Genomic DNA, 26362 nt, shown 5'->3' with positions numbered 1-26362 from the left:
GCTTCCGTGCTCCTAAGCATCCTAGCCGCACTCTATATAATATATATAGAGAGAGAGAGAGAGCAGGGCTATGTGGTATTAGGAGCACAGCAGCCCTTGTGCTCCTAACTTTCTAACCACCTATCGAGTTGATAGTGATTAGAATAAAAGGAGAAGAATATTGAAGAGAAATTCAAGAAAAGAGAAATTGAGACACCTAATTTTCTCCAATTATTCTCTTCCCTCTCTCATTCTAGACCACCCATCAAACTTGATAGGTCACCATCAAGTTGACGTGCGGCTAGGATGCTTATGGAAGCACGAAGGGCTCCGTGCTTTCCACTTTGTTTTTGATGTTCGGACTTTCGAATCGACGATCGGCTCCGTTAGACTTGATCTACGAGTATTTGAAGTATCTAGAAAATAAATTTTGCGATTTTTTATATCATTTGCCTAGTGATCGAAGTGGCTCAAAATCAACGGGAAAATAAAAATCTTACAAAATATGATTGATATATATTAAATTTTACATCAAAGTTATTGATCTTGTTTTATATGGTATAAGAATTTTCTATCAAATTCATGTGATTGAATATTTCTACAACCGCTTAAACTTGCAACGCGCTCATAGGCGGCATTTTAAAATATTGATTTGAGCCCCTTCGATCACTAGCAAATAATATCGAAAAATCACAAAATTATTTTTCTAGATACTTCAAATACTCTAGATCAACTCTAACAGAGCCGATCGTCGATTCGAAAGTCTGAATATCGAAAATAACTTGGGCACGGAGGGCTCCGTGCTTCCATAAGCATACCAACCACTAATATATATATATATATATAATATTTATATATTATATATATATATACTAGTTGAGCGTACGTGCAAATGCATTAATAATTATTTAATTTATTTATAAATCAATAAAATTGTAAATCATATTTATTCAAAATTTAGAATAAAATATTTTATAAATTTATATGTTATATTTTATTAAACATATCTACTAATATCAAATTAAATTTAATATAAAATAGATGGATAGATTTAATATCCAAATCAAAAATAATTTAATTTACGATTTAAACTGAAATTTAAATTTTAATTGTAAATATGATGGATAGAGCATATTAATATTCTGGCAAAATTTGATAAACTTGAATTTATTTCTATTTTAGAGATAAAAAGAAATTAAACAAATTTGAATTAAATATAGATCACAATAATATCTTTCGGTGTTGGCAAAATTTGAATAACTATATATTGTTTTTTATTATTGAGGTAAAGATAATTAAAGTTTGTTTTATTATGTTATTTATTTAACGTAAGGAAAGAATCAAATCTTTTTTTCCCTAAAAATGGGTCTGCCGACATATCGAAATTTAAAATACGTGCTAGATAGTATAGATATTATTTACAGTTAGAGATAAAAAGAATTAAATAAAAATTCATAGTAGATATTCTCAATATTGGTAAAATTTGGATAAGTATAAATTTTTTTCTGTTGTAGAAATAAGAAGGAAATAAAAGTTTGTTTAATTCTATTATTTATTTTACGTAAGAAAAGAGGAATCATTTTTTTTTCCGCCAAAAATTGGGTCTGTCGACGGACCGAAATTTAAAATACGGGCTATATATATATATATATATAGAGTGTGAGACTGGCTACTATTAGTAGCAAAATTTTATTGTTGTCACCAGTTTTTTAGCCTTTGGATCAACACCATTGGATTAAATACTATAATCCAGTGGGACCACTCAACCCTAGGGAGATCACTCACTCTAACCGACTAATATCATCCTGACCCTACAATTTTCATCCAAGGGTTAAAAACTTGATAGCAAAAAGAGCGTTTTACTATTAAGTAATTCCGCCTAATTCTATTGGAAATCAAATTTCACACATTTTCGATATTGTTCTCTTGTCCATCAAGTGAACAGAAAAATGAATGGCTGGAAATGAATATCCTTCAAAAAGTGATGATACAATTTTTATATTTGAGATCTAGAGTCTAGATCTTATTTTAAATAGTTTAAAGAATTTTTTAACAAAAAATTAGTTAATTTGAACTCTTCTATACCGTTAAACGAGCAAACGTACCATATCGGCCATTAAAATTATAGATTTTGTGACCCTTTGATCGTTCAGTTAGTGATGCCAAAAAATCATGAAATTTAATTTCTAGATAATTTAAATTGTCTAGATCATGTTCAATGGTGCCGATCGTCGATTTGGAAGCTCTATCATAAAAAATAAATCGGTAGTAAACCGACCAGTTTACTACCAATAGTAGCCCAGTCAAACTCTCTCTCTCTCTTTCTCTCTCTCTCTTTATATATATATAGTCCAGCTATAGTGCTTGTAAAAGCACTAAGCACTTGGTACTTGTGAATTTTTTACCGTTAGATCTACGCCTTTAATCATTTTCACCCGTTAGATTATACTATTCAACCAACTAACCACTCAACTCTAGGGAGCCCATATCATCCTAACCGTACATCCCTTAATCCAAGGGCCGAAAACTTACAAGCACCAATCACTTGGTACTTTTAAAGCATAGGAGCTCAATTCTCTCTCTCTCTCTCTATATATATAGAATTGAGCTCCTATGCTTTTAAAAGTACCAAGTGATTGGTGCTTGTAGATTTTTAGCCGTTGGAGTAAGTGATGTGCGGTTAGGATGATGTGGGCCCCCTAGGGTTGAGTGGGTGGTTGGTTGAATAGTATAATCTAACGGTTAAAAATAATCTGAGGAGTAGATCTGATGGTAAAAAATTTACAAGCACCAAATGCTTGGTGCTTTTACAAGCACCATAGCCGGACTCTATATATATATATATATATTAAATATATATTTACTATATATATATATAATATTATATATATATATTATATATATATATAGAACTAGGCATACTATGCTATTAAGTAGCCACGAGCACTTGGGGATGCTACCAAGTTTTTGCGCCATTGAAGAGGATGCGCGGTATAGAATGATGTGGGCCCTTGGGTTGAGTGGGAGGGTGTGGTGAATAGTATGATCTAACGGCGTGAAAATGAATCAAAAAGGATAGATCTAACAGCGGAAACTTAAGATAGCACAAGTCGTTCATGCTATATAGCCATAGTAGCGCGGACTCTATAATATATATATATTATATATATTATATATATATAGTTGCGGCTAGGATGCTTATGGAAGCACGGGAAGGCTCCGTGCTTCACTTTGTTTCGATGGTTCGACTTTCGAATCGACGATCGGCTTATTAGACTTGATCTAGAGTATTTGAATAATCTAGAAAATAAATTTTGGATTTTCGATATCATTTCTAGTGATCGAAGTGGCTCAAAATCAACGGTGAAATAAAAATCTTACAAAATATGATGATATAACATTAAAAATTTTAGATCAAAGTTATTGATCTTGTTTATATATGGTACAAAGAATTTTCTATCAAAATTTAATTGATTTGGATATTTCTACACCGTTAAACTTGCAACGGCTTTACCACGGCCATTAAAATTATTGATTTTGAGCCCCTTCCGATCACTAGGCAAATGATATCGAAAAATCACAAAATTTATTTTCGAGGCATTTTACAATACTCTAGATCAACTCTAACGGAGCCGAGTATCGATTCGAAAGTCAAACATCGAAAACAACTTGGAAGCACGGGAGGCTCCGTGCTTCATAAGCATACCAGCCGCTCTATATATTATATAGAGACTTAGCCACTCTATTATATATATATATATATATATATATAGAATTATGCTAGAATACTATTAATAGTAAAACGTTCTTTTTGCTATCAAGTTTTTAACCATTTGATGAAAAATTATAGGGTCATGATGATATTAGTCGGTTAGAGTTGAGTGGCCCCTTTAGGGTTGAGTGGTCCCCACTGGGTTATAATATTTAATCCAATGGTTAGAAATAATGAAAAGAGTTAATCCAAAGGCTAAAAATCTGGTTCCAATGGTTAGAAACAATGGTATTTTGCTACTAATAGTAGCCCAGTCCAACTCTCTCTCTCTCTCTCTCTCTATATATATATAGAGAGAGAGAGAGAGAGAGAGAGAGAGAGAGAGAGAGAGAGAGAGTACCAAGCATTTGGTGCTTGTAAATTTTTTATTGTTAGATCTCTGTCTTTGATCATTTTTACCCGTTAGATTATATTATTCAACCAACCACCCACTCAACCCTAGGGGACCCACATCATCTTAACCGCCCATCCTTTAATCCAAGAGCCGAAAACTTACAAGCACTAATGACTTGGTACTTTTAAAAACATAGGAGCTCAATTCTCTCTCTCTATATATATTTTGAGAGATAGGTAGCACGCTACCCGCTTCGTTTATTTCATTTAGAAATAAACTTAGCTGGAAATGTGAATCAACTAGGATTCGAACTTGGGTCTCGGATACCAAACACCAAGCCCTTTACCACTTGCTCTAGGGCCGGTCAGTCTAAATATGTTAATATCACTTTCCTAAATCTTGCATAGGTTAGAGATGAGAAAGAACACTACAAACAATATAATCTCACTATATCTGTTTGACTGTATATTTTAAGGTAGGTGCAATATTTACATCCTAAATAACCAAAGATTTGTATCTAGCTATTCAATAGTCCAGTTAATTTTTGGTTAAAATGTATGGATAGCTCATTTTCCAAACAATACCTAAATTTTTAATTTTGACAAAATATTTCTTAAATTTTATCAAATAGAGATCTCTCCTTTTAATTAAAGTTATTAAATTTCAATCGTTTTGGTATTATATATTGCATGCAGTTTTATAAAGCTTCAAAGCACACATGAAATTATTTTTTGTTTTCTAACATATAGGAAAAAGAAAAAATTGAAATTCCGTTTAACTTATTTTTTTGATCGTCGTGCTTAATTATCAAAATTGAAAGGAAATTTTTTTTTTTTTACATTTTTAAGTTTTAAAAATTATATGGATGACATCCGATCAGAATGATTATATAATTAATAAGTTCACTTGAACAAAGAGGCCTATTAAACTATTTAATAAGCTTAAAGAGTTTCTTTGCTAAAATTGAACATTAAGGCGCGTGTTTGCAAATGAGCAAATGTTAAGGAGGTCTTCATATAATTTTTTCAAATATTTTTTTTCAATAGTAAAAAATTAATATAATATTTTAAAATTTTTAGATAATGGGTGTATAGTATACACGGTATAATGAGGTGTACATATACCAGTTTTTTATTTTTACCAATCATATTTCTCGTAGTTAGTTAAGATTTTTAACGATTGATATTCGAGCTTATAAATTTAAAATTTAATTATTCAATATTTTTAACAAAATTTATTTTTTTTAAAATTTTCGGGCCGTTGCTTATTACTACTTTTCTTTTAAAAAAATATTTTTCTATTTATTTTTTAAATCCTTCCATATTTTGTATGCCACGTGGAGATACCCCACCTCATCAAGCAGCAGCATCACCGCACACGGCCCCATCATCGCCTCTCTCTATCCAATCCCAACCGTCCATTTCTTCCACTCTCTTTGGCCTTTTCCACTTTTTTTTTCCATTATAATATTATCGGTCGTCAGATGCGCCCCTGATGCCCCTCGATTCCTATAAAAGAAGGAAACAACGCTCTTTCTCTCTCTATCCCCTCTCTTTCTCTCTCTTCTTCTTGTGATTTTATTACGCTCCACCTCCACCCGCGCACGAGCCCCAACTAAAGTTCGTACGAAACCCAACGACGCATCACGAGCGAAAATAAAAAAAAAAAAGAAAAGAAAAGCAAACCCGTATTCTCTCTTCTTGGATCCGAAACGGAAGCGAAAAAATAGGAAAAGGAAAAACAACGAAAGAGCGAAAAAAAAAAAAAAAAAAAAAAAAACAAAAGGGGGGCACGACGAAACCCTAACCCTAGCCCCCTCTGCCCGTCACCGCTGTCCGCCGTCGCCGAGACCAGGTGAGCCCCCCTCTCCTTCTAGGGTTAGGGTTTTCGCCCTCCGAGGGCGGCGTCTCCGGCGCCGGCGAGGAGCCCCGCGCGGCGCCGGAGGGCGCCGTGGACCTCCTCGCGCAGGCGAGGAAGGCGCTCGCCCTGCGCTCGCCGTTCGACGCCGAGGAGGCGGGGCCTAGGGCTGTGACGTTGCCCGCGGGATTGGCGGCGTTCCTCGCGAAGCACACGGATGGGCGGAGGAAGCACAAGAAGCCCCCCGAGGGGGAGCCTGGCGAGAAGCCCCCCGCGCCGGCCCCCGTGGCCGCCTCGACCGTGTGGGATCACACCGAGGAGTTCTTCCGGCCGCTTACGTCCGCGGACATCGATTTGTTGGTTCCGAATCTCCCGTTTAGTTCCGGTCAGTTGGATTCTTGCTTCTTGATTCCGTTCCCCGGGACTTTCCTCGAAACGGACAAGAAAGATGGTCCCTGCGATGCCGCCGAAGTCCAATTGAGTTCCAACACAGCTTCGGAGAAAGCGGAGGCAGTGAAGGAGGAGGAGCAAGGAGCAGAGGTGGAGAAGGTTCAGTTGGCGAAGGCGGAGGAGGAACCTATGGAGATAGACGAAGTTGGGGCTGGTAGTGATGCATTGCCCGAGAAAGAAGAAGATGAGAGTTCGTCCTTCAGTTGGCTTTTAGGCGCGAAGGAGCGTTTCATCCTCACTTCTGAGCGGCCAAATAAGAAACGCAAGCTATTGGGTGGAGACGCCGGATTGGAACACCTTTTAGTGCTTCCTCACTCCCACGAAGAAGCTAGCACAAGCTGCGATTTGTGTTGCTCTCAAGATAGCACTTTCAAGACAAATAAATTGCTCTCTTGCTATTCTTGCAAAGCTGCAGTGCACCAAAAGTGTTATGGTGTGCGTGAGGTACCAAAAGGATCGTGGTCATGCTCTTATTGTAAGCATTTAGAGAAAGATGGTGGTGACCGCAGTTCGAGGCCTTGTGTGCTTTGCCCAAAGGAAGGTGGGGCCTTAAAACCAGTGGAAAGTCATTCAGGCCGGGGTGGAGATGGAAGCACTACAAAGTTTGCACACTTGTTTTGCAGTCTATGGATACCCGAGGTGTACGTGGAGGACATTAAAGCAATGGAGCCGGTTATGAATATCAGAGGTGTCCAAGAAACTCGAAAAAAGCTGGTTTGTAATGTCTGCAAGGTGAAGCATGGTGCATGTGTCCGATGTAGCCATGGTATGCTTTTCGAATTTCTGGAATCGATATGTTCAATTTAAAAATTTTATTAACTCTGTACTGTTTAGACATGTTGTTTGCATTGTGTATTGTATGAAACTAATTGAATACAAGCTAGAGGCAGCATCATGATCTAGAGCAAGTATCCTTTTTTTGTTACTTGTGGGAACAGATGCTGTGGGATGATATGCAATATAGAACTAGGAGAAAGTGAGAAACAATTATCTCCTCGTTGAGCCTTTGCAATCAACCCGTATACATGGTGAGAATTTGCACTTTTTATTCCATCAGAAAAGTCCTAATATTGTTAGAAGTTACTAGTCCACTTAGTGGTGTCGAATGGTAGGTCCTGCGTTAGTGGCAGGAAAATCATGTTTGTGATCTATTCAACTCAAAACTGTCAAGCTTGAAGGAATGTTAGCATAGTGCGAGCATGGTATGTTCTAAAAAGCTATGGTCAAGCACTGCGATAATGTTGCTATGGTTCTGGCTAAGCTAAGGCCTATGTAAAGATAAGTGTCCTAGGTTAGGTCATGCTCCATGCTCCTTCCTGAGGCTTAGACCTCGAGAAGAAATCTGTTTTTAGCCTTTGCAATAATCTGGGCACATTGACATACTTGGTTGTGCTGTTTTTGTATTCCCATGCATTGTAAAGTTGACTGGCAGTTATCAGACCAAGGGGACAAAATTGTGGAAAAATAGATGATCTAGTTTAGAGGTGCCTTATATTTTACATGCTCAAGGAATTATCATTTTTTGAAGTGCATTTTGTATATGATCGCTAACAGGATTTCATAAATGAATGGTGAGCTTGCTAGTACAATACAAAAAGAATCTGACAACTCTTCTATTTAGAGAGGATGCTAAATTAGGTGAGAAAGTATTTGAAAATGTACCAAGTTGTTCTATTAAGACAGGATGCTAAATTAAGGAAGAAAATATTTGAAAAATATGCCAAATTGAGATAACTATATTGTTATTGTTGCTAATGAACAGCTATTTGAAAGCCTTAGCCGTGAAATTCATGTGTAATTTGAAGCCTCAGCCTACTTGAGTAATGGGTCATTCATTTGTTATTTCTCTTGGGAAATTGGGTGGGTGTTGTTATATTTTTTTGAACAATTAATCTCTGCACCTTTAGCTTTGCAAACAGTTGATCTTGGTTTATGCAGAATTAATTTGTTGTTTGCCATTTTTGTTCAAAATTAAGATCTTCAACGACTGTTGGTGGCAGTTGCACTATAAGTTATTGGTTTTGCCAATTTAGTTCTTTAAGTCCTTGCATCTCCTGATTCCATGTTTTCTCATCTCTGTTGATTCAATCACTAGGTGCTTCTTGTATAGGAGGCTCTGCTTAATAATGACCTTTGGTTCCCACAGTAATGGAATATTGTAGATAAATGCCCATAATGTTTCTACAGTATGCAATTTGTTTCGTTGACATTTCTTCTGTCGACTGTTTTGCTTGCTGAGTGGTAGCCATTGCATCTATCACATTTCCTGCCTTTGGAATTTCCTCGTTTACCTTAGCGAACCCATGCAGAAACATTAATCCAGTTCTTCTCGCTTTGAGTGAATATAAATTTGTTTATTTTTAGCAAATTTTGATCTTTATATTTTAGGTTTGTCGTGTCATGCATCTTAACTTGTTCTTGGAAGTATTGTACATAGAAGAGCATTTAGTAGTAGATATTTCATGTCCGGGCTGTTTGGGTATATTCCTTTTTTTTTTTTTTTAATACAATGTTCTTTTGAAGCCAACAATTCTGCCAATCTCACGTACACTCCTTGTGGACCTGCATTTTTCCTGTTAGACCAGCACTTTTCTTATGAATTTTGGCTTGTGGTAATTTTTTATGTTCCAGGAACATGCCGAACATCTTTCCATCCTATGTGTGCTAGGGAATCAAAGCACCAGATGGAGATTTGGGGAAAGTTTGGAAATGAAAATGTAATCCACTCATCCTTTTCTTATTCTAATAGCTCTGTTTTCTGCATTTCTATCATATGCAGATGTTGATACTGTTTCTTTTGATGCTTTAGGTTGAAATGCGAGCATATTGCTCAAAACACTCCAGTTCTAAAGACATCAGCAATTCCAAGAACGTCAAAGTAACTGGTGGAGATGACTCTTTGGCAGCTGGGCCGCCATCTGCAATTCTTGCCACTAGAAAGTTACCAAAGTTAAGGCTTTCTCGCAAGAATAATGATAAAAGCATGATGCATGAGTTCACAAGTTCCAGCTGTGATGAAGTAGGCAAAATGGATAATAATACAGAGCAAGAACTCTTGGCAAATCAACAAAATAGCCCAAGCTTTCAAGCTGTGAAACAGAGCAAGGTGGTGGATTCTGATGGTCCCACGGAGAATGGAAATCTAATGCGAAATTCTACTGATGTTGCCGCAATTCTTAGAAAGGTAAAATTTATTTAATTATTTATTTTTTCCTACTGGAAGTTATTGCCCGAGGAATTGTTAAGGGCCTATTTTGGCCTGGCTGGAGCCAAGTCCTTTCTGATTGAGCTGTTGGAAGAAGCACTAGTAGCTTTTCATTAAAATTTCCTCGGTGGTGCCCCTAGTCTGAAGCAGCACCTTCAAATTGGAGCTTTCGGTTCTATGGCCTAAAAGCTTGTTTAAATTTTTTAGCCAAATCTAAAGCTTCAAACTTTTTGTTTGATAAATGCCTGTTTCTACAAGCTTTTGGTTTCTAGTCTAAAGAAGATACTTCCGAATCTAGGCCAGATGAGGACTTAAGTTGCATTTGTTACTGCCTGACGTTGTGTCAAAGCTAATTTTGTGACTTATGCAGTTAATTGATCGTGGGAAAGTTAGCGTTCGCGATATTGCATCAGAGATAGGCATCTCGTCAGATTCCTTAGAAGCAGCTCTTGTGGTATTTCCAGACCAGTAATTATTGTCCACTAACAATGTGTTATTATATTTACTTAGTTTCGTATCTGTTTGGCAGGGTGAGACCACCACCTTTTCCCCTGGATTGAAATTGAAAATAATCAAATGGCTTCAGCATTCCGCTCATATGCCTGCTAATGTAAAGAGTCCTCTTGTACCCAGCGATGACAAAGTTACATCCCATGATAAACCAGATCCTGTTCTCAAGTACTTGCCACCAAGAAGAGCAAAAGGTAGCACTAGGACATCTAAAAACAACAAACCACCATGCCCACAAAGCAGTGATAGTAAAATAATTGCTGAGACCATGGATGTGACATTTGTTGCCACTGAAGATGAAAAGCCTGAGACTAATGGCAAAATATCTTCTGCTAGTGATCAGAACTCTAAAGAGAAGGAAGAGCTTCCAGAACCTGTAAGATCACTACCTCATTCATTATTCCCTCTTCTATGAAAAACTTGATTATTTCCTACTTAATGAACCATTTTCAGCAATATTCCAAAGAATTCCTGCTTAAATCAATTTTTTAGCAATATTCCAGAGCATTCTGTTGTTCTGTTCAGTTTAATATGTTAGAAGTCACCTATATTGGGGCTGGCATGTTAACTGAAACCCCTATTACTTGTTTAACTGGACTTTATGAACGACTTAGTACAACATATTTCTTTCATGAGATTTGGTCTTAGCAAATCCAGATTGCTGTTGGTTGGGGAAAAATTGTGGGCCACAACTTCTGTTGATAGTGGTTGAATTGATTTTTCTTGAACTCATGATAATATAACTGTCAACTCATTCGCCTGAACTCCCCTTTTTATCTGAATTTTGAGTTGAACCTATTAGTTCCAATAGGAGTACCTTATCCTAACAGCAGAGTTTGACAGAATTGAACAAGGCTGGCGGTTACTCATATTGTCACCCCTTTTATTTGTTGTTTAATTGTCCCCATTTTCCTGATCATAGCTGAGATATCCTTCTTTGACTATGCTTTCTCATCCAGTAGGACTTTCTAGAGGTTTGGTAGCTTTTCTCTTGATTTGCATGAGTCTAGACTGCAACTAATTTGGTGGTTATGTTACACCTACTATTGAACGAGCATTATACTTTTTGAATAGTCCCTCTCTTGTTTGATTATGTGTGACTGGAATTGAATGAATTCATAGTGGTCGACGTCCATTTGGCAACTGATTGCAAGTAACTTTCAGTTCCTTTGAAGCATCATTTTCTAAGAGATGTCTCTTAGTTGATATATATAATTCTGAAAGCCCTGTGGGATAATTATGTTATTACTCAAGAGTCTTGCTTTAAGGTGTTGTTGAACCTTTCTAGTGAGTGTAAATTGCAACGGAAGCTCAAACTATATATATTTTACAATTATGTTATAACATGAACATTCGTAAACATCAGTGAAGAAAACTTATCCTAATGTAAACATCAGTTAAAAATAAGCATTGGATATCACACGGCAGCAAATATTAGCAAAAAGTCTCTGTTTTGTAATCAGCTTCGAGTAACATTGTTTGAGATGAACCCATTTTTCGTTGAATAAGAAGGGCATTTTGTGCCAACATTAGCCAACTTGGTTTCCTTATTAGTTTTGTTAACTACTTCTAGCAGATGTTTTTGGTAGGATCTAACTAAAATTTCTGAAAAAATTGAAGTAATTTTGATGTATTGACATTTTAGCGACTGAAAGTGTAGCTTCTTTATATTTAAAGATTTAGCTTGAAAGGACTTAGCTTTGAATGTATGCGATGTTGGAGAAAAACAACTTTTCTAATTAAGAATATGATTTCTTCACGATTTCAATGCCTATGCTGATTGAATTTGTCAATCTTTTGACATAATTAGTGACGTCGTTGGGAGGAATAACAGCGAACAAATAATCGGATATAGGCTAACAAGGACTATGAAAAAAGATGGAATAGTTAGGGTTTTTAGAAAAAACCACTGGTTCCTTAGAAATATTGAAAAGATCATCAAAAAACGGCCGAACCTGATTTGCATCCCTTTTATATTAGGGTTACAAGATACTACTCAATAGCAGCCCTTGATTATGACTTATTGGCTAACTTTAAATCCTAACCATCAAACATAATAATAAGTCACATGCTAGTCACATGACAACTAACTAAATAAAATAAATAAAATAATTGAAAGGTAAAACATGATATTAGAGCTCCTGCGTCAATCTCCTTGGCTTGGAAAAATCGACTCCGGTGAGAAAATCTTCACGACTTCATCATACATGTCTGAATCAATCTTCATTAATTCATCTTCAGTTATCCACGTTTGCCCAACCACTTCACCAGAAATCTTCTATACCGGTTGCTCCTTCGAGATTTGACTTCTTTAACATCTAAAACATCTTCAATAACCTCGGATTGAACATTTGGATACTGCTGAAATTGATTTGCAATTTTTCCACTTCTTCGTCAAAACCCTCAAATGAATATAGATCGGAAACATTAAAAACGGGTTGGATCTGTAAATCTGGTGGTAGCTCAATTAATAAGCATTTGAGCTTATTTTCTTCAACACTTTACAGGGTCCAAATTTTCTTGACTTAAGCTTGTGGTATGTGCCTTTAGGAAACCTTTCCTTCCTCAAGTGCACAAGGACCAAATCACCCTCCTCAAATTCCTTGAAACGACGATGTAGATTGGCCGCATTCGCATAAATTTCATTGTTGGTTTTCGAGGCAGCCTTAACTTCCTCATGTACTCGTCGGATATGATCTGCAAACGCCTCTCCATCATCACTAACTCTAGCTCCTAAAGGCAAAGGAACTAAGTCAAGTACATGTTGCGGTTTGAGTCCATATGCAGCTTCAAATGGCGTCTTCTTGATTGTCCTATTTACTGAATTGTTGTAAGCAAATTCAGCTTGAGAAATAATCGAGTCCCAACTCTTTGCATGATTCCCAACAAGACATCTTAACATATTTCCCAAACTTCGGTTAACAGCTTCAGTTTGTCCATCCGTTTGTGGATGACAAGTACTAGAATATTTTAAATGAGTCCCCATTTTTCTCCATAAGGTTCTCCAAAAGTGTCCCACAAATTTGACATCTCTATCCGAAACAATAGAAGCTGGAACACCATGGAGTCTCACCACTTCTTTGAAGAATAATTCAGCAATATGTGTAGCATCAGAAGTTTTGGAACAAGCAATAAAATGAGCCATTTTCGAAAATCGATCCACTACAACAAAGATGGAATCATTACCTTTGGCAGTCTTTGGAAGTCCCAAGATAAAATCCATGCTCAAATGAATCCATGGTGCATCTGGTATAGGTAATGGAGTATACAATCCCGTATTTTGCGAACTACCTTTACCAAATTGGCAAGCAGAACACCTTTTTACTAACCTATCCACATCCTTGAACATTTTCGGCCAAAAATAGCGATCTGCAACCATTGACATGGTCTTATCTCTACCAAAATGACCTCCCAAGCCATTTCCATGAAGTTCTCTAACAATCTGCTCTCTCAAAGATCCTTCCGGAATGCACAGTTGGTTACCTTTGAAAAGATATCCTTCATGTAAACGGTAAGGCAAACTTTTGAGTCTTGCTGGCCCTTCCAATTCAGCAATTATTTTACTAAAATATGGATCAGTTTTATACTGATTTTTCAGCTCTTCGAAACCTGTAACTTGAGTACTCATCACCATTAGTAGAGTAGATCGCCTACTAAGTGCATCTGCCACGATGTTAGACTCCCCTGACTTATATTTTAATGAAAAATTGAACTCATCAAGGTAAGAACTCCACTTGGCATGACGTGCATTAAGTTTCTTCTTAGAACTCAAGTACCTTAAAGCTTGATGATCGGAATAAACCACAAACTCTCGATAAGCCAAATAATGCTCCCAGTGCTGAATAGCCCTCACCAAAGCATAAAACTCCATGTCATAGGTGGAATAACGTCGTTTAGCATCGGATAGTTTCTCGCTGAAAAACTCTATTGGCTTCCCGTCTTGACTAAGAACCGCCCCGATTCCAGTATGAGATGCATCACACTCCACAATAAATAGTTTTTCAAAATCAGGTAATGAAAGAACTGGTGCTTCAGTCATCATAGTCTTAATGTGTTCAAAGGCTCTTTGGGCTGATTTCGGCCACTCGAAATTATCCTTCAAACATTCAGTTATAGGACTCACCACGGAGCTGAAATTCTTTATGAACCTCCTATAAAAAGAAGCTAACCCATGGAAGCTTCGAACTTCTTTAATGTTTCGTGGTATAGGCCACTCCCTAATGGCCTGCACCTTTTCCAGATCAGGTTTTATGCCTTCAGCTGAAATAACAAACCCCAAAAACACAACCTCATGGTGCATGAAAGAACATTTTTTCAAGTTTATAAAGAGTTGCTCCTGTTGGAGTACCTCCAAAACTTGGCGCAAGTGAACTAAGTGTTCTTCCACACTCCGGCTATAAATTAGAATATCATCGAAATAGACGGCAACAAATTTGTTCAAGAAAGGTTTCAATACCTCAGTCATGACTCGCATAAATGTGCTCGGTGCATTAGAGAGTCCGAACGGCATCACTAGCCATTCGTACAAGCCATCCGGTGTTTTGAACGCCGTCTTCCATTCATCACCAATCCTCAACCTGATTTGATGATACCCACTCTTCAAGTCTATCTTCGTATACACCATAGAACCAGTTAATTGATCAAGCATATCGTTCAAGCGAGGGATTGGGAATCTGTATTTTATAGTAATTTTATTAATGGCACGACTATCTACGCACATCCTCCAAGATCCATCTTTCTTTGGGGCTAGCAAAGTTGGACAAGCACATGGACTTTTGCTTTCACGCACCAAACCCTTGGCTAACAACTCAACTTGTCTTTGCATCTCGGCCCGTTATACAGGGGACAATCTATATGCCGGCAGATTTGGCAAAGAGGAACCTGGAACTAAATCGATGGCATGTTGAATGCTCCTCATTGGTGGTAAACCCTGTGGTAAGTCATCACCAACCAGATCTGAAAAATCCTTCAACAATTCCTGAATTTCAGGTTGTTGTTGTATGAAGTTTGTAATCTGGTCACTTTTTACTATTTTGTTTACTAAGGCATATGCGATCCCCTCTTCTTGGCACTCGATTTCAAATTGTTCAGCAGACAAAAACCCATTAACCTTGCTGTTTTTTGAACCACACCATCACACAAAGCTTCATCATCCAAATTACCTCCCAATGTGAACCTCACCAAACAACGAGATGTAACCGGTATTTCATTGCCTTTCTTGAGCCAACGGATCTTGTAGGGTTGAGGATGTTTTTCGACGGGCAACTTCACTTTTTCTACAGCATCCTTTGAAATAACATTCTCCATACTACCTCCATCAATAACTAGGTCACACACCTTCCCACCACAAAGAACACGAGTTCGAAAAATGCTACGTCGCCTCCAATCTTCTTCCTCTTCTTTAACTGTAGCTATCATCACTCGTCGAACCACCAAGGACTCACCTTGAACTGGATGGACGTCTACTTCTTCACTGTCTTCCACATAATCATCATAAATTGGCTCCAATTCATCATATTCATTGTCCTCTAGCTCAGCTAGGTTCACTCGTTGTTCCGGACACGCATAAGAGTTATGACCCTTTTCACCACAAGTGAAACACCGAATTTGTGAGCTGCTGCCCCCTTTAGAGGCAATTGTGCTTGAATGGTTTTGTGCACCATACCGCGCTATAGTCTTTCCTTTATCATTCCGTTCAAAATTACTTGCACCTCCTCCAGTTGGTCGGTTATTCGCATAGGTTTCTCGGCTGGTTCGTTGAGATGTTTGTTCACTTTTAACATTTCGGACAACCCCAAAGCCTCTTTGAGTTACATCTGTTGTTCTTCCTACTAGGGGCTTTCTTGCACCATATCGCCACACTCGCTTCTTCGCTAACAAGGCACATTGTCGAGCATCTTCAAGACTGAACAAACGAACAACTCCCATCTCGTCCCTAACAGAAGGGTTTAGGCCAGCAAGATAACGAGAAGTCACTTGTTCATTTGTCTCATTCAACCCTACTCGAACGGATAAATTGTAGAACTCAGAGGTATACTCTTCTACATTCATACTCCGCTGTCTCAACGAATGGAACTTCTCATACTGCTCCATAGTATAATCAGCCGGTAAAAATTGTTTTCGCAACTTTACTTTCATTTGTTCCCAAGTGCTGATTTTTGGCTTACCTTGTCGCGCACGTTGCTCTTCAACTCTCTTCCACCATTGAAGTGCAGTGCCCTTCAATTTAAGCTTCACGAACAATGCCTTCCTATTCTCAGCCATGGGTTTCCACTCAAAATAATTCTCTATACTAGCTTCCCAATCTAGATAATCTTCTGCATGCATCTTTCCATGGAAATCAGCAACTTCAATCTTGATTCCACCGCCATTTAGATCAAGGGCACGCAGCAATCGCTTCTCCAATCCACTTCGCACCGCATTACTTGCAGTTCCAGCATCATGAAAGGGGTTTTCAAAGTCTTCTTTATTAGTTTCATCCTCCAGACTACCTTCCGGCAAGTCTACAGGGTCGTGGTCACCTTCCGGATTCTCCATACGGGCCACCACAGGTTCCTGCCGCTGCAAGGCTTGTACAGCCAGCGACAAATCTTCAATCATACGTCGCATCTCTGCCATATCCGCTTGCTGAACTTGATTTCCTCTTCCGCGTCCTCTACCACGTCCAACCATGGCTCTGATACCAATAATGACGTCGTTGGGAGGAATAACAGCGAACAAATAATCAGATATAGGCTAACAAGGACTATGAAAAAAGATGGAATAGTTAGGGTTTTTAGAAAAAACCACTGGTTCCTTAGAAATATTGAAAAGATCATCAAAAAACGGCCGAACCTGATTTGCATCCCTTTTATATTAGGGTTACAAGATACTACTCAATAGCAGCCCTTGATTATGACTTATTGGCTAACTTTAAATCCTAACCATCAAACATAATAATAAGTCACATGCTAGTCACATGACAACTAACTAAATAAAATAAATAAAATAATTGAAAGGTAAAACATGATATTAGAGCTCCTGCGTCAATTAGGGTTTTCGGTGATCACGAGTGTAATGAGTAAATATTTAGTTGTCTTTCTTTTGTTATCATGGTGATTGTCTTCTGTTTTCTGCTACCATCGAGTGCATGCAAATATTCTATTGATTATTTTTTGGATGGATGCATTATGGATTTGGTGCTTTTTATTCGCTTAGTAGTTCGTAGAATTTATCAAAGACAAGTGTACTGCGTCATCATTGAAATCATTATCTGTTGTTAGTTGAAATTTTTTTATTGTTTCTTATGCATGATTTTGTTGCAGATATTGGATGATACCTGTAAGCTATCAGATGCTGCTTCTCCTTTGGACTTTATGCCAGGAGCCAACGGTATGTTCTTTTGAGCCAACCTACTTATTGCTGTTATCTTTCTGCCCTTCTTGCAACTCTTGTACATCTGTTCCTATTTGTTTGCTTGGTTGACTTGTTATAGGGCCTTACACAACATATCATGATAAAGCACCAGCTATTTTTATAATTTTGTTCGTGTGATTGTTAGACCATGGTCATTGTTTAAAATAGAGATTTTCTATGAGATATTTTTTTATTCTAATGTAGAAATGCAGCTTATATATGTTCATAGTATTTTGAGTCTAGAGTAGGATTTATAATGTTACTTTCCTAATATTTTGTTGAGAGAATCCCATTCCGATTTCCTCGACTGTTATATTTAGATTCCCCAATATCGAGTTTGAACCAACTCCTATTCCAAGATTGAGTTGGAGTTTCGTGCTTCATTTAGGGGGTGTTTGGTTCCTTGGGAAAGCATGGAAACTTATTTTTCCAAAAAATATATTTTTTTTTATGAAAAATGTTCTTTTTTGTAATTTTTGTTTTCTAAATAAAAAATTCAGAAAACAAAAACATCTTTTCTATGAAATCTGAAAATTTTTACTTTTTCAAAAAAACTGCTTTTACTAGAAATTGAACAGACAAAAATAGTTTTCCAGCCGGAAAACTAATTTCAGGGCTATTTTCTAGAGAACCAAATGTCACCTTAACCATCGTTTCAGAATAGAAATATTCTTTTGCAATTTTCATGCTGCAAGTAGTAATAGGCTCATGCTTTGTTTAATGTCAGATCCTCTATCTGTTAAGTTAAAACTTTTTAGTTGTGCTAAATCCTCCTATTACAACCTTCTAGTTTGTTTCAGTTGCATATTGTCTGTGGACTCAATGATTCTTACAGTATGTTGTGAACAGGAAATTCAGTGAAAGAAGAAAGAAATGACTTTTCTGGGTTACAACATGGTGAACAATTAATAGAAGGTTTTTCGTCTTTCAATGATGGTGTTGATCATGCTGACAATGCAAAGGTCTTGCCAAGAGCTTCAGAGAATGGTTATTGTGGAGATTTTGATTGTGATGCGGATCCAATGCTGTTTCGTAAATTTGCTTTCAAGTAAGTTTCGCAAAATATTTGCTTCAGTTATTATTCCAGTCCTGTTTTGATAAGTTAGGGTCATATGAGATTTATCTGTTACCATAACTAGCTGTGTATGACTACTTGCTTTCATGCTCCTTTTAACCATTCATAAAAGTATTTATGCTATTCTATGAAAAAACTTTGCTACTTTCTTATGCAGTTCTGATGGGCCCTCTTCTGATTCTTATATCCATCCATTAGTAAGGAAAAGGTTGATGATTGTGCAGGACCATAATTTCAAGCAGAGCAATGCGGAAGCATATATTAATGGTAATTTCTTTTTGAAGTCTCCATCATAGATCTGTACAGCATCTTATTATTATTGTATTATTGTGTTGCTTTTATAAGGCTGTTAGTAACAGAATATCTTGCTTTTTTTATCTCTCCGTTTCCCCTCCCCAAGCAGGATTAGCTAAATCTGGTGGTCCTTACCATAATCAGCAAGAGATGGGCTCTGCCTGTGCTAATTCGAACCAAAAATCAGATGTAGCTGAATTAGATCAGATTTCTAAAGCCAAATCTTTGGGGATTTTAGATCTTTCCGCAGAAGATGAAGTGGAAGGAGAACTAGTGTATTTACAAGCTAGACTACTTGACAATGCTCTTGCAATCAAACATACTTTTGGTCAAGCACATTTCCCTCTGTCATTATGTCCTTTGGATTAGTGCATGAAGTTATCAAAATTTAATTCTTTCAAGTTTTTTCCCTGCTTTATTAATTGCTCTTTCTTGTTTTGATGCAATCATGATTAATGTGAGGATGTATTCTGATCTTGCAGAAGATTTAATGTCAAAGATAGTCAAGAATCTTCCTCAGGAGCTTGATGCATTCAATAGCAGAAAGTGGGACCTCATTCTCGTCAATCAGTTTCTTCGCGAAGTTAAGGAAGCAAAGAAACGTGGGAGAAAAGAGAGAAGGCATAAAGAAGCTCAGGCTGTCCTGGCAGCAGCAGCAGCTGCTGCTGCAGCTTCTTCAAGGAATTCTGCTCTGAGGAAGGACTCAAATGATGAGATAGGTCCTACTAATCAAGAGGTTCCGACTTTCCTTTAAACTGTGTTAAATATTTGTCTGAGAAAGATTATGTCAACTTAACACCTTTTTTTTTTTTTTTTTTTGTTGACAGAGTACTCCAAAAGCAAGCGTTGGTTCTGGGAGAGTTGGGCTACCAACTGCTTCGACGTCACGGGCAAAAGATTCTTCAAGATCAGCTCTAAATAAACTCTCCTCAGATAAGAACTCTGGGTTATTCCAAATGCCGGATTTTTCGAAAGACAATGCACTTTACTGTGGTATTTGTATGCGAACTGAGACAGTGTTGAATCGAATTTTTGTTTGTTCCAGCTGCAAGGTGCTCATCATCTTTGTATTGCTTCTCTTTGGACTCTCTTCTCTTCTGCTGCTCACTTTTACATTCGATACTTGACAGGTTGCTGTCCATCTAGATTGCTATCGCTGTCTTAAGAATCCAATTGGGCCCTGGAAATGTGAACTTTGTGAGGACATGTCTCTTAGGAGCACTAGTAATGAATCAGATGGTAGGGATAGAGTCTCTTTTGTAGCACAATGTAGATTGTGTGGTGGTGTATCTGGTGCTTTCAGGAAGACAACAGCTGGGCAATGGGTTCATGCCTTCTGCACTGAGGTGCTTGAATTTTTCTTTGGTTGATCATTACTAGCTTAGCAGGAACTGGTTTCTCTATTCTTTCCTCAGCTTACTGTGAAATATTTTTCTTATTTTAAACATTGCCTTTCAGTGGTTGTTGGAGTCGAGGTTTAGAAGGGGGCAGGAAAATCTGGTAGAAGGAATGGTAATGTGTTCTTCCTTACTTTTTGTGCATATTTTTACTCGATTATTTTAAACTATGTTATGTCCTGAAGTCATTTTACTAATATGCTTTTTTAATAAATATATCAGGATACTCTCCACATGGAGAAGGATACTTGTTGTATCTGCCGTCAAAAAGTTGGTGCATGTTTAGAGGTTTGCCTAGTATTGTTATATTTCCTGGTTCTCCCATGTAAAGAATTTGCAAGCAGCTCCAGTACTGCTTCACTATTTTTCTCTTTACCTTAATGCAGTGCAGCTATGGAGATTGCCAAATTACATTTCATCCCTCCTGTGCTAGAGGTGCTGGTCTCTACATGAATACAAAATGCATGGATTCCAAGTTACAGCATAATGCTTACTGCAGCAAGCACAGCACAGAGCAGAGAGAGGTAATTTTCTGTTTCTCATGTCAGGTATCTTAATCTATGTTTATAATTAGTGATCCTCTCTTGTTAGAGTGTGTTAGTGGAATCCTGTTGGTGATTCACATTGTTGAATTCAATGTCAATATTTAAATGAGTTGTCTCTAGCTAATATTTCAAATTCTGAACTTTCCTGAAAGAGTTTTTAAAATTCTGGAGGTTTATGATGGATCAAGAAATTACATAGGGCACATTTAGTATCATCTACTCATTAATTCTGAAATCATGGTACTGGCACAAAGTTTGTCCACTTCTTGTTTTATTTTTACATATATAATACACCATCATCTTGACTCAAAATATGCCTGACTTGTGGAAATAAAAGCTTTATTTCTGATTGCTGTTGAAGTAGTTCTTAAAGTTGAAAACATAAGTGATGCCAAAGCATGTCTCTTAATTAGACAAGAAAGAGAAACTCTATATAGTTTCAAAAGTCAGAGGAAAACAAAAATGAAATTTAGAGATTGCCAAAGAGACCAAAATAAATGGCAAAGTTGTTCTGCTTCATATATCATTTCACTTCAGGAAAGGTTTTTCACTTTGTACTTTTTACAGAAATATTGTGTCTAGTTTTTTTTTGGCTGTTTGTCTGTGTTTTACAATTTTACATCTAGAATGTTGTATATAAGATTCTTATTCAATAACTGGACAAACCCTGCAGGCTGATATTCGGCGATATGGAGCTGAGGAACTTGATAGCATGAAACAAATAAGGGTAAGTTGTAGTAAGCTATTTTCAACTACTTGTAATTTGGAACCAACTCCTGTTTCAAAATTTTAATATCATTTTTACTTGACATTGAAGTGAATTGTTCTTGTTGAACATGCTATCTGGTTAGGAAGTCGACAATTTTGTGGAATAAAAGTTGGTAGAAGTGAATATCTAATGTTCATTTTCTTCATGTTTTGTCTGGTTCCTAATCATTGTTTATATTCTGGCTATATATTCACACATATCATCATCTGATGCTTGTATTAAAGCCAACATTCATTGCAGTTCTTAGTTGCTTTGTCTTCATTTTCTAATAGAGAGGAAATGTCTCATTGAAGTCGTAACAAGTATTTTCATGGCGCTTTTTTTCCTAGCACACTAAGGAACTTAAACTTTATGAGTTTCATTTCTTAAACTATTCTTCTGTAATTCTTATGAAAGGAATGCCTGATCGCAAGAGACCTATCTAAAAAACCAAATAGAATGAGAATTACATTTTGGGTACTATTAGACAAGGATTGCTATGCCACTGGCATGGGGTGTGCTGTTGTGCCAGCGGCATGGCGAGGTACACTGGGGCACTTCGGCGCACACCCTATTTTATGTGGCGGCATAACTAGCATAGGGGCTTATTGCCATGGGCGGCATTGGCTGCAGATGCTTACCATGCCAGACCGTGCCGATTGGCACGACAATCCTTGTCATTAGGATATTAATTTCCGTTTTTCATTGGTTAATTATGTGGTCATGATTGGTTAATTTGAATGTTTTTTCTTACAACAGGTCAGGTTAGAGAAATTGCGCCTTCTTTGTGAACGAATCATCAAAAGAGAAAAGTTAAAGGTGCATTAGCTCTTACTCTATTGATTTGTTAATTTTTTCATTGCAGTACTTCCTTTCACAAGACTAGTTATCTCATGTCATTAGCGTCCTGACTGTAAAGCGTTTCAATCCAGCTATATCTATGTTTACTTTGACATGTATCGCAGATTAATTGTAACTTGCATCGTGAATGGATGATGATGCCAAACTCTATGTCACTGAGAAATTCAGGAATATCTTACGTATTTTACTATTGCATACTTGTCTTTACATGGTTATTTCACGAAGAAATTTTCACCTAGAAGCCTTCTTTCCCTTCTACTGTCAAAGAATTATGTACTTCTTAGATTAGTACAATCTTAGGCACTGTTATTCAAGATAGTGTTGATCTCTGAGGGTTATTCCTATCCCAATAAAGCCCCTACCAGTGTTTCAAACTGGACCACCAAGCTGCTTGGTTCCTTTTCAAGTGTTTTCTATGGCATGGAGAGAAGTTGCTTCTATTTTATCTTCACATTTCAAGAAGTTTCCTATTTTTGAAGTTTCTTGCTTAATATTTCTAACAAGATTATATTTATTGGCTCCAATTATATTTTCCAACTCACTAGTCCTTTCTCACATAAAAAGATTTACCTTTTTTTTAACCTTATCCTCTTTTATTGGTAATTTTAATTTCATGGATTCTTGAATCTGCACCTTTTACTTTGACTTAGTGAGGTGTCATATCCTTTTTGTTGCTATCTTTACGTGACTCATATTAGGTCATAAACTATAGCAGTATTGTAATAGAACTTCTAATCATCTTCACCTTACCTTATAGTTGCTTTTCAGTCACAAATCTCCTACTCATGTTCTGGATTGACATATTACTTATTTTGTGGATCTTCTTGTTCCACCACCAACTCTCTTTCAGCTGCGATCAATATCTTCATATTCTTGTTTTTCTTTTTTATTACCACTTTTCTATGGTCCTAGGATGTTCCTTTTTCATGTTTCTTTTCTAATTATCAACAAAAAATATCTATTTTATCTTTTTGAGTTTCGCTTATGATTGTGGAGCATTTTGCTGCTTTAAATTTGCACTTAACCAAGTCTCCTTGGTTTTGGAAATTAAATTTTAACGCCATTAATTTGCTAATTTTGCCAGAGGGACTTGGTGCTATGTTCGCACGACATACTTGCTTCAAAAAGAGACCACGTTGCTTGCTCTGTGCTTTTGCGTGGCTCCTTTCCACCTGGCGTCAGTTCGGAATCTGCCACGACTTCCATAAATAACAAATCCTACAGCGGGACTGTTCAAAGATCCGATGATGTGACAGTGGACAGCACTGTTTCAGGAAAGCGCACTATTAAGTTTTCGTTGCACAATAAAGATGCCGAAAGACACACTGATGACAGTTCTACATCCCAACTGTCCTTTAAGCGGAAACTAGCTGATAGATCGACATTTGCTGGCAAGCAACTTCCACATAGATCAACATCCGTTGCCTCTCGGAACTCCGCAGAGGATGGAGACAAAAAGTCTAAGCCAAGAAAGGTAATTCACTATCTTTCCCTATTTGCCTGTACTTGTGAAAAATCATTCCACCTTTTTAGTTCTACTTTTGTGAGAAATGACTGGATTTTTTTTAGTTCTTGCAACTTTTTAACTCACTTTTTGTAACAATCCAGCTTATTAGTACTAGCAACTTGTTTTGCCCAAATCACCAGCCCAAAATTCTTGAGCCTAAGCTATGCTTAGTCCTTATATACAAACAAAAATATCTCAAACTGAATTAAAAGTTATTTTTTAATAACTTTTTGTCGTATAATGATGTCTGAATTATACGACAAAAGTTATTTCTAACATGGGATTATTGGGGCATCACACTTTTCATCTTTTGCGACCAAACTATGCTGCTGCTATAGGATATTGATCCGATACAAGCATGCAGCTGTAGTTCAAAACTGTGAGTCGATCACACAAAACTGTTCATCATGGTCTTCTAATTGAAATGTGTGCAGTCTTAAATGTTGAAAAGTAAGCTGAAGTTTGATAAGTCCTAACTTTACTCTTTTTTTTTTTCCTTTTTCTCTTTCCTTTATTTTTTTTGTTGGGGGTGGTTGGGGGTGTGGGGGTGGCGGGATGGGAGCCTATCTACTTAACCTTAGAGTGACACTGATCTTTCTAATCGACCATTGCAGCATACGCTTGTAATGACCTCTGATGAAGCATCAATGCAGAACCAACGGCTCCCCAAGGGGTTCGCGTATGTCCCCATTGGCTCTCTTTCCAAAGAAAAGGTGCCTCCTGATGATGCAGTGTCTCATGAACCACATGAACCGGGCGGATAGTGCCAATCAAAAGAAGAGCATTCAGTGCTTTTAATTTTACTTGAGGAAGTCTCCTGCAAAGGTGGAGTGAATTTTGGTCACTGTACCTACATTCCACATGGAACCAATGGAGCTGGCCGACGTACCTATACTATACAAAATGTAACAATTGCAGAAGGTTTTGAGGCCAACATTGTATACCTTTTCTCAGAGCAATTGTACAAAGGGCGATAGTTTCCATTAATATATGAAGTGTTCTTCATTACAATGGTCGAGTGCCAGCAATTGGCTGCCCTTGTTGACGGGCAACACGGAAGCATGGTCATATAGCTGTATATGGAAATATAGAAACCTAGGATGCAGATTATGTAAATTGTTTTCTGTAAATTCTTATGATTTCATCTACCGATACATAGGTCTAGGTTAAATTTGAGAGGTACTAAGGAAATTCAAATTGACCAAGGTCTCTCTTTAAGTTGTCCTCCCTTCTGATGTTGAGGGAAATGATTGGGATCTGGGACATTTGGAATTCAAAGTTAGCTGTAGATTTTGTAACACATGTTGTACCATTTTTAACTCTAGCATTAGTTACATGCTTCAGATTCTGCAAGTTATCACTTGGCTAAATACTTCTGTTGATCCCGTATCACTTGATGCTCAAACAAGGGAATTGTGAAGATTAATTAAGCTGCAGTTTGCGTGTTCTTTATCATCAAGAATGGTATTTGCCCATCTTTAACTGCTATTGTGGATCCTTTTCAGACTTGTTGCCCCTTTTTTTTTTTTTTTTTTTTTTTTTTTTTTTTTTTTCTCTTTGCGAACTTGAGTTGGCGGCCAAAGGCTATATGTTTTGTTGTCATGCGACTCCTTGTCTGTGTTTTCAATTTGCTGTGTGGTTGGCAAGAACCAAACGAGCTCGTCGTGTTAGTAGGCTGGCTAAATTTTTGTTTCGAGTCAAATGGATGGGCGCTTTTTCGCTCAGGTACTAGTGAATATCACAAAGCAATACAAATTGTTTTTTTCTTGTTCTATTGACACATTGAAGCTGCACTTCACATCTGGTATCAACGCGTTCTTACATTAAATAAAAATTTTGCCCTCTCCTTTAATGAACGGAAAGTTATTCTTGTATGCTATCTACGACAATTTTTAAGATGCAGATTGTTTCTTAATGTTTCGATATCCTGGTGAATTGTTTTATCCGAGCAATGAATAGACAGAGGGACTTAGGATTGAATTATTTTCTCCAATGCTTGTCGCATAATCCTGTTGCTTCTTTCTTTGTGTTCTTTCGTGTCTTTGATTTGATTTGATTCATTGGCCACATTATTCACAATACTATCATTTCTCTTACTGTTGATTCTTGTTTGCAGTTTGCGTATTTCAAATGAGATGAACAATGTCTTTTATTGTTTTTCTTTTGAAGAAAAGAGGATTTGTTTGTATCATTTCATTGAAGAGATCAAATGAGGCAGCGAAAGAATGGCTAAAAGGGTAGGTATAGGGCTTTTCGACAAAGTCTGAATGATTGATCGGTCTCTCTTGGAAAAATCGTGTGATGGTTACGTTGTTATTGTTTTGATAAAAAAAAGAAAAGAAAAGTTAATTAAGTTGAGCTTTGCTACTGCTTACGAAACAGTACCTTAAAAAAGTGATTTATTGGAGTCTCTCTTCTTTGTTAAGCTGAAGA

The 26362-nt window shown here is 37.1% G+C and overlaps 1 protein-coding gene across 4 annotated transcripts; it reads left to right on the top strand.

Annotated features, from left to right (window-relative positions):
• On the top strand, window positions 5979-25384 carry LOC109711216. 4 transcript variants are annotated; one of them, XM_020234151.1, is made up of 19 exons: window positions 5979-7158; window positions 9024-9109; window positions 9202-9576; window positions 9968-10048; window positions 10127-10483; window positions 17412-17478; window positions 18352-18550; window positions 18735-18844; window positions 18978-19199; window positions 19354-19607; window positions 19699-19923; window positions 20002-20217; window positions 20330-20383; window positions 20491-20556; window positions 20655-20792; window positions 21487-21540; window positions 22321-22380; window positions 23507-23896; window positions 24544-25384. In XM_020234151.1, the coding sequence occupies exons 1-19, from the start codon at window positions 6522-6524 to the stop codon at window positions 24691-24693; spliced, it is 3741 nt and encodes a 1246-aa protein (XP_020089740.1). In that variant the 5' UTR covers window positions 5979-6521; the 3' UTR covers window positions 24694-25384. The 4 variants fall into 4 exon arrangements, with proteins under 4 accessions (XP_020089740.1, XP_020089739.1, XP_020089738.1 ...); XM_020234150.1 differs by having other exon boundaries at window positions 9968-10051; window positions 18981-19199; XM_020234149.1 differs by having other exon boundaries at window positions 9968-10051.

Source organism: Ananas comosus, linkage group 6, assembly GCF_001540865.1.
Source record: "Ananas comosus cultivar F153 linkage group 6, ASM154086v1, whole genome shotgun sequence".
In the NCBI taxonomy this organism is placed as follows: Eukaryota; Viridiplantae; Streptophyta; class Magnoliopsida; order Poales; family Bromeliaceae; genus Ananas; species Ananas comosus.
The sequence above is the reverse complement of the archived record's forward strand: the minus strand, read 5'-3'. Positions and strand labels throughout refer to the sequence as shown.

Excerpts from the sequence above, each read along its gene's own strand:
- LOC109711216 (XM_020234149.1), top strand. The coding sequence starts at position 6,522 with ATGGAGATAGACGAAGTTGGGGCTGGTAGTGATGCATTGCCCGAGAAA. Across the intron at positions 7,159-9,023 it reads ATGTGTCCGATGTAGCCATG|GAACATGCCGAACATCTTTC; the intron begins GTATGCTTTTCG and ends TTTATGTTCCAG. Across the intron at positions 19,608-19,698 it reads TAGGTCCTACTAATCAAGAG|AGTACTCCAAAAGCAAGCGT; the intron begins GTTCCGACTTTC and ends TTTTGTTGACAG.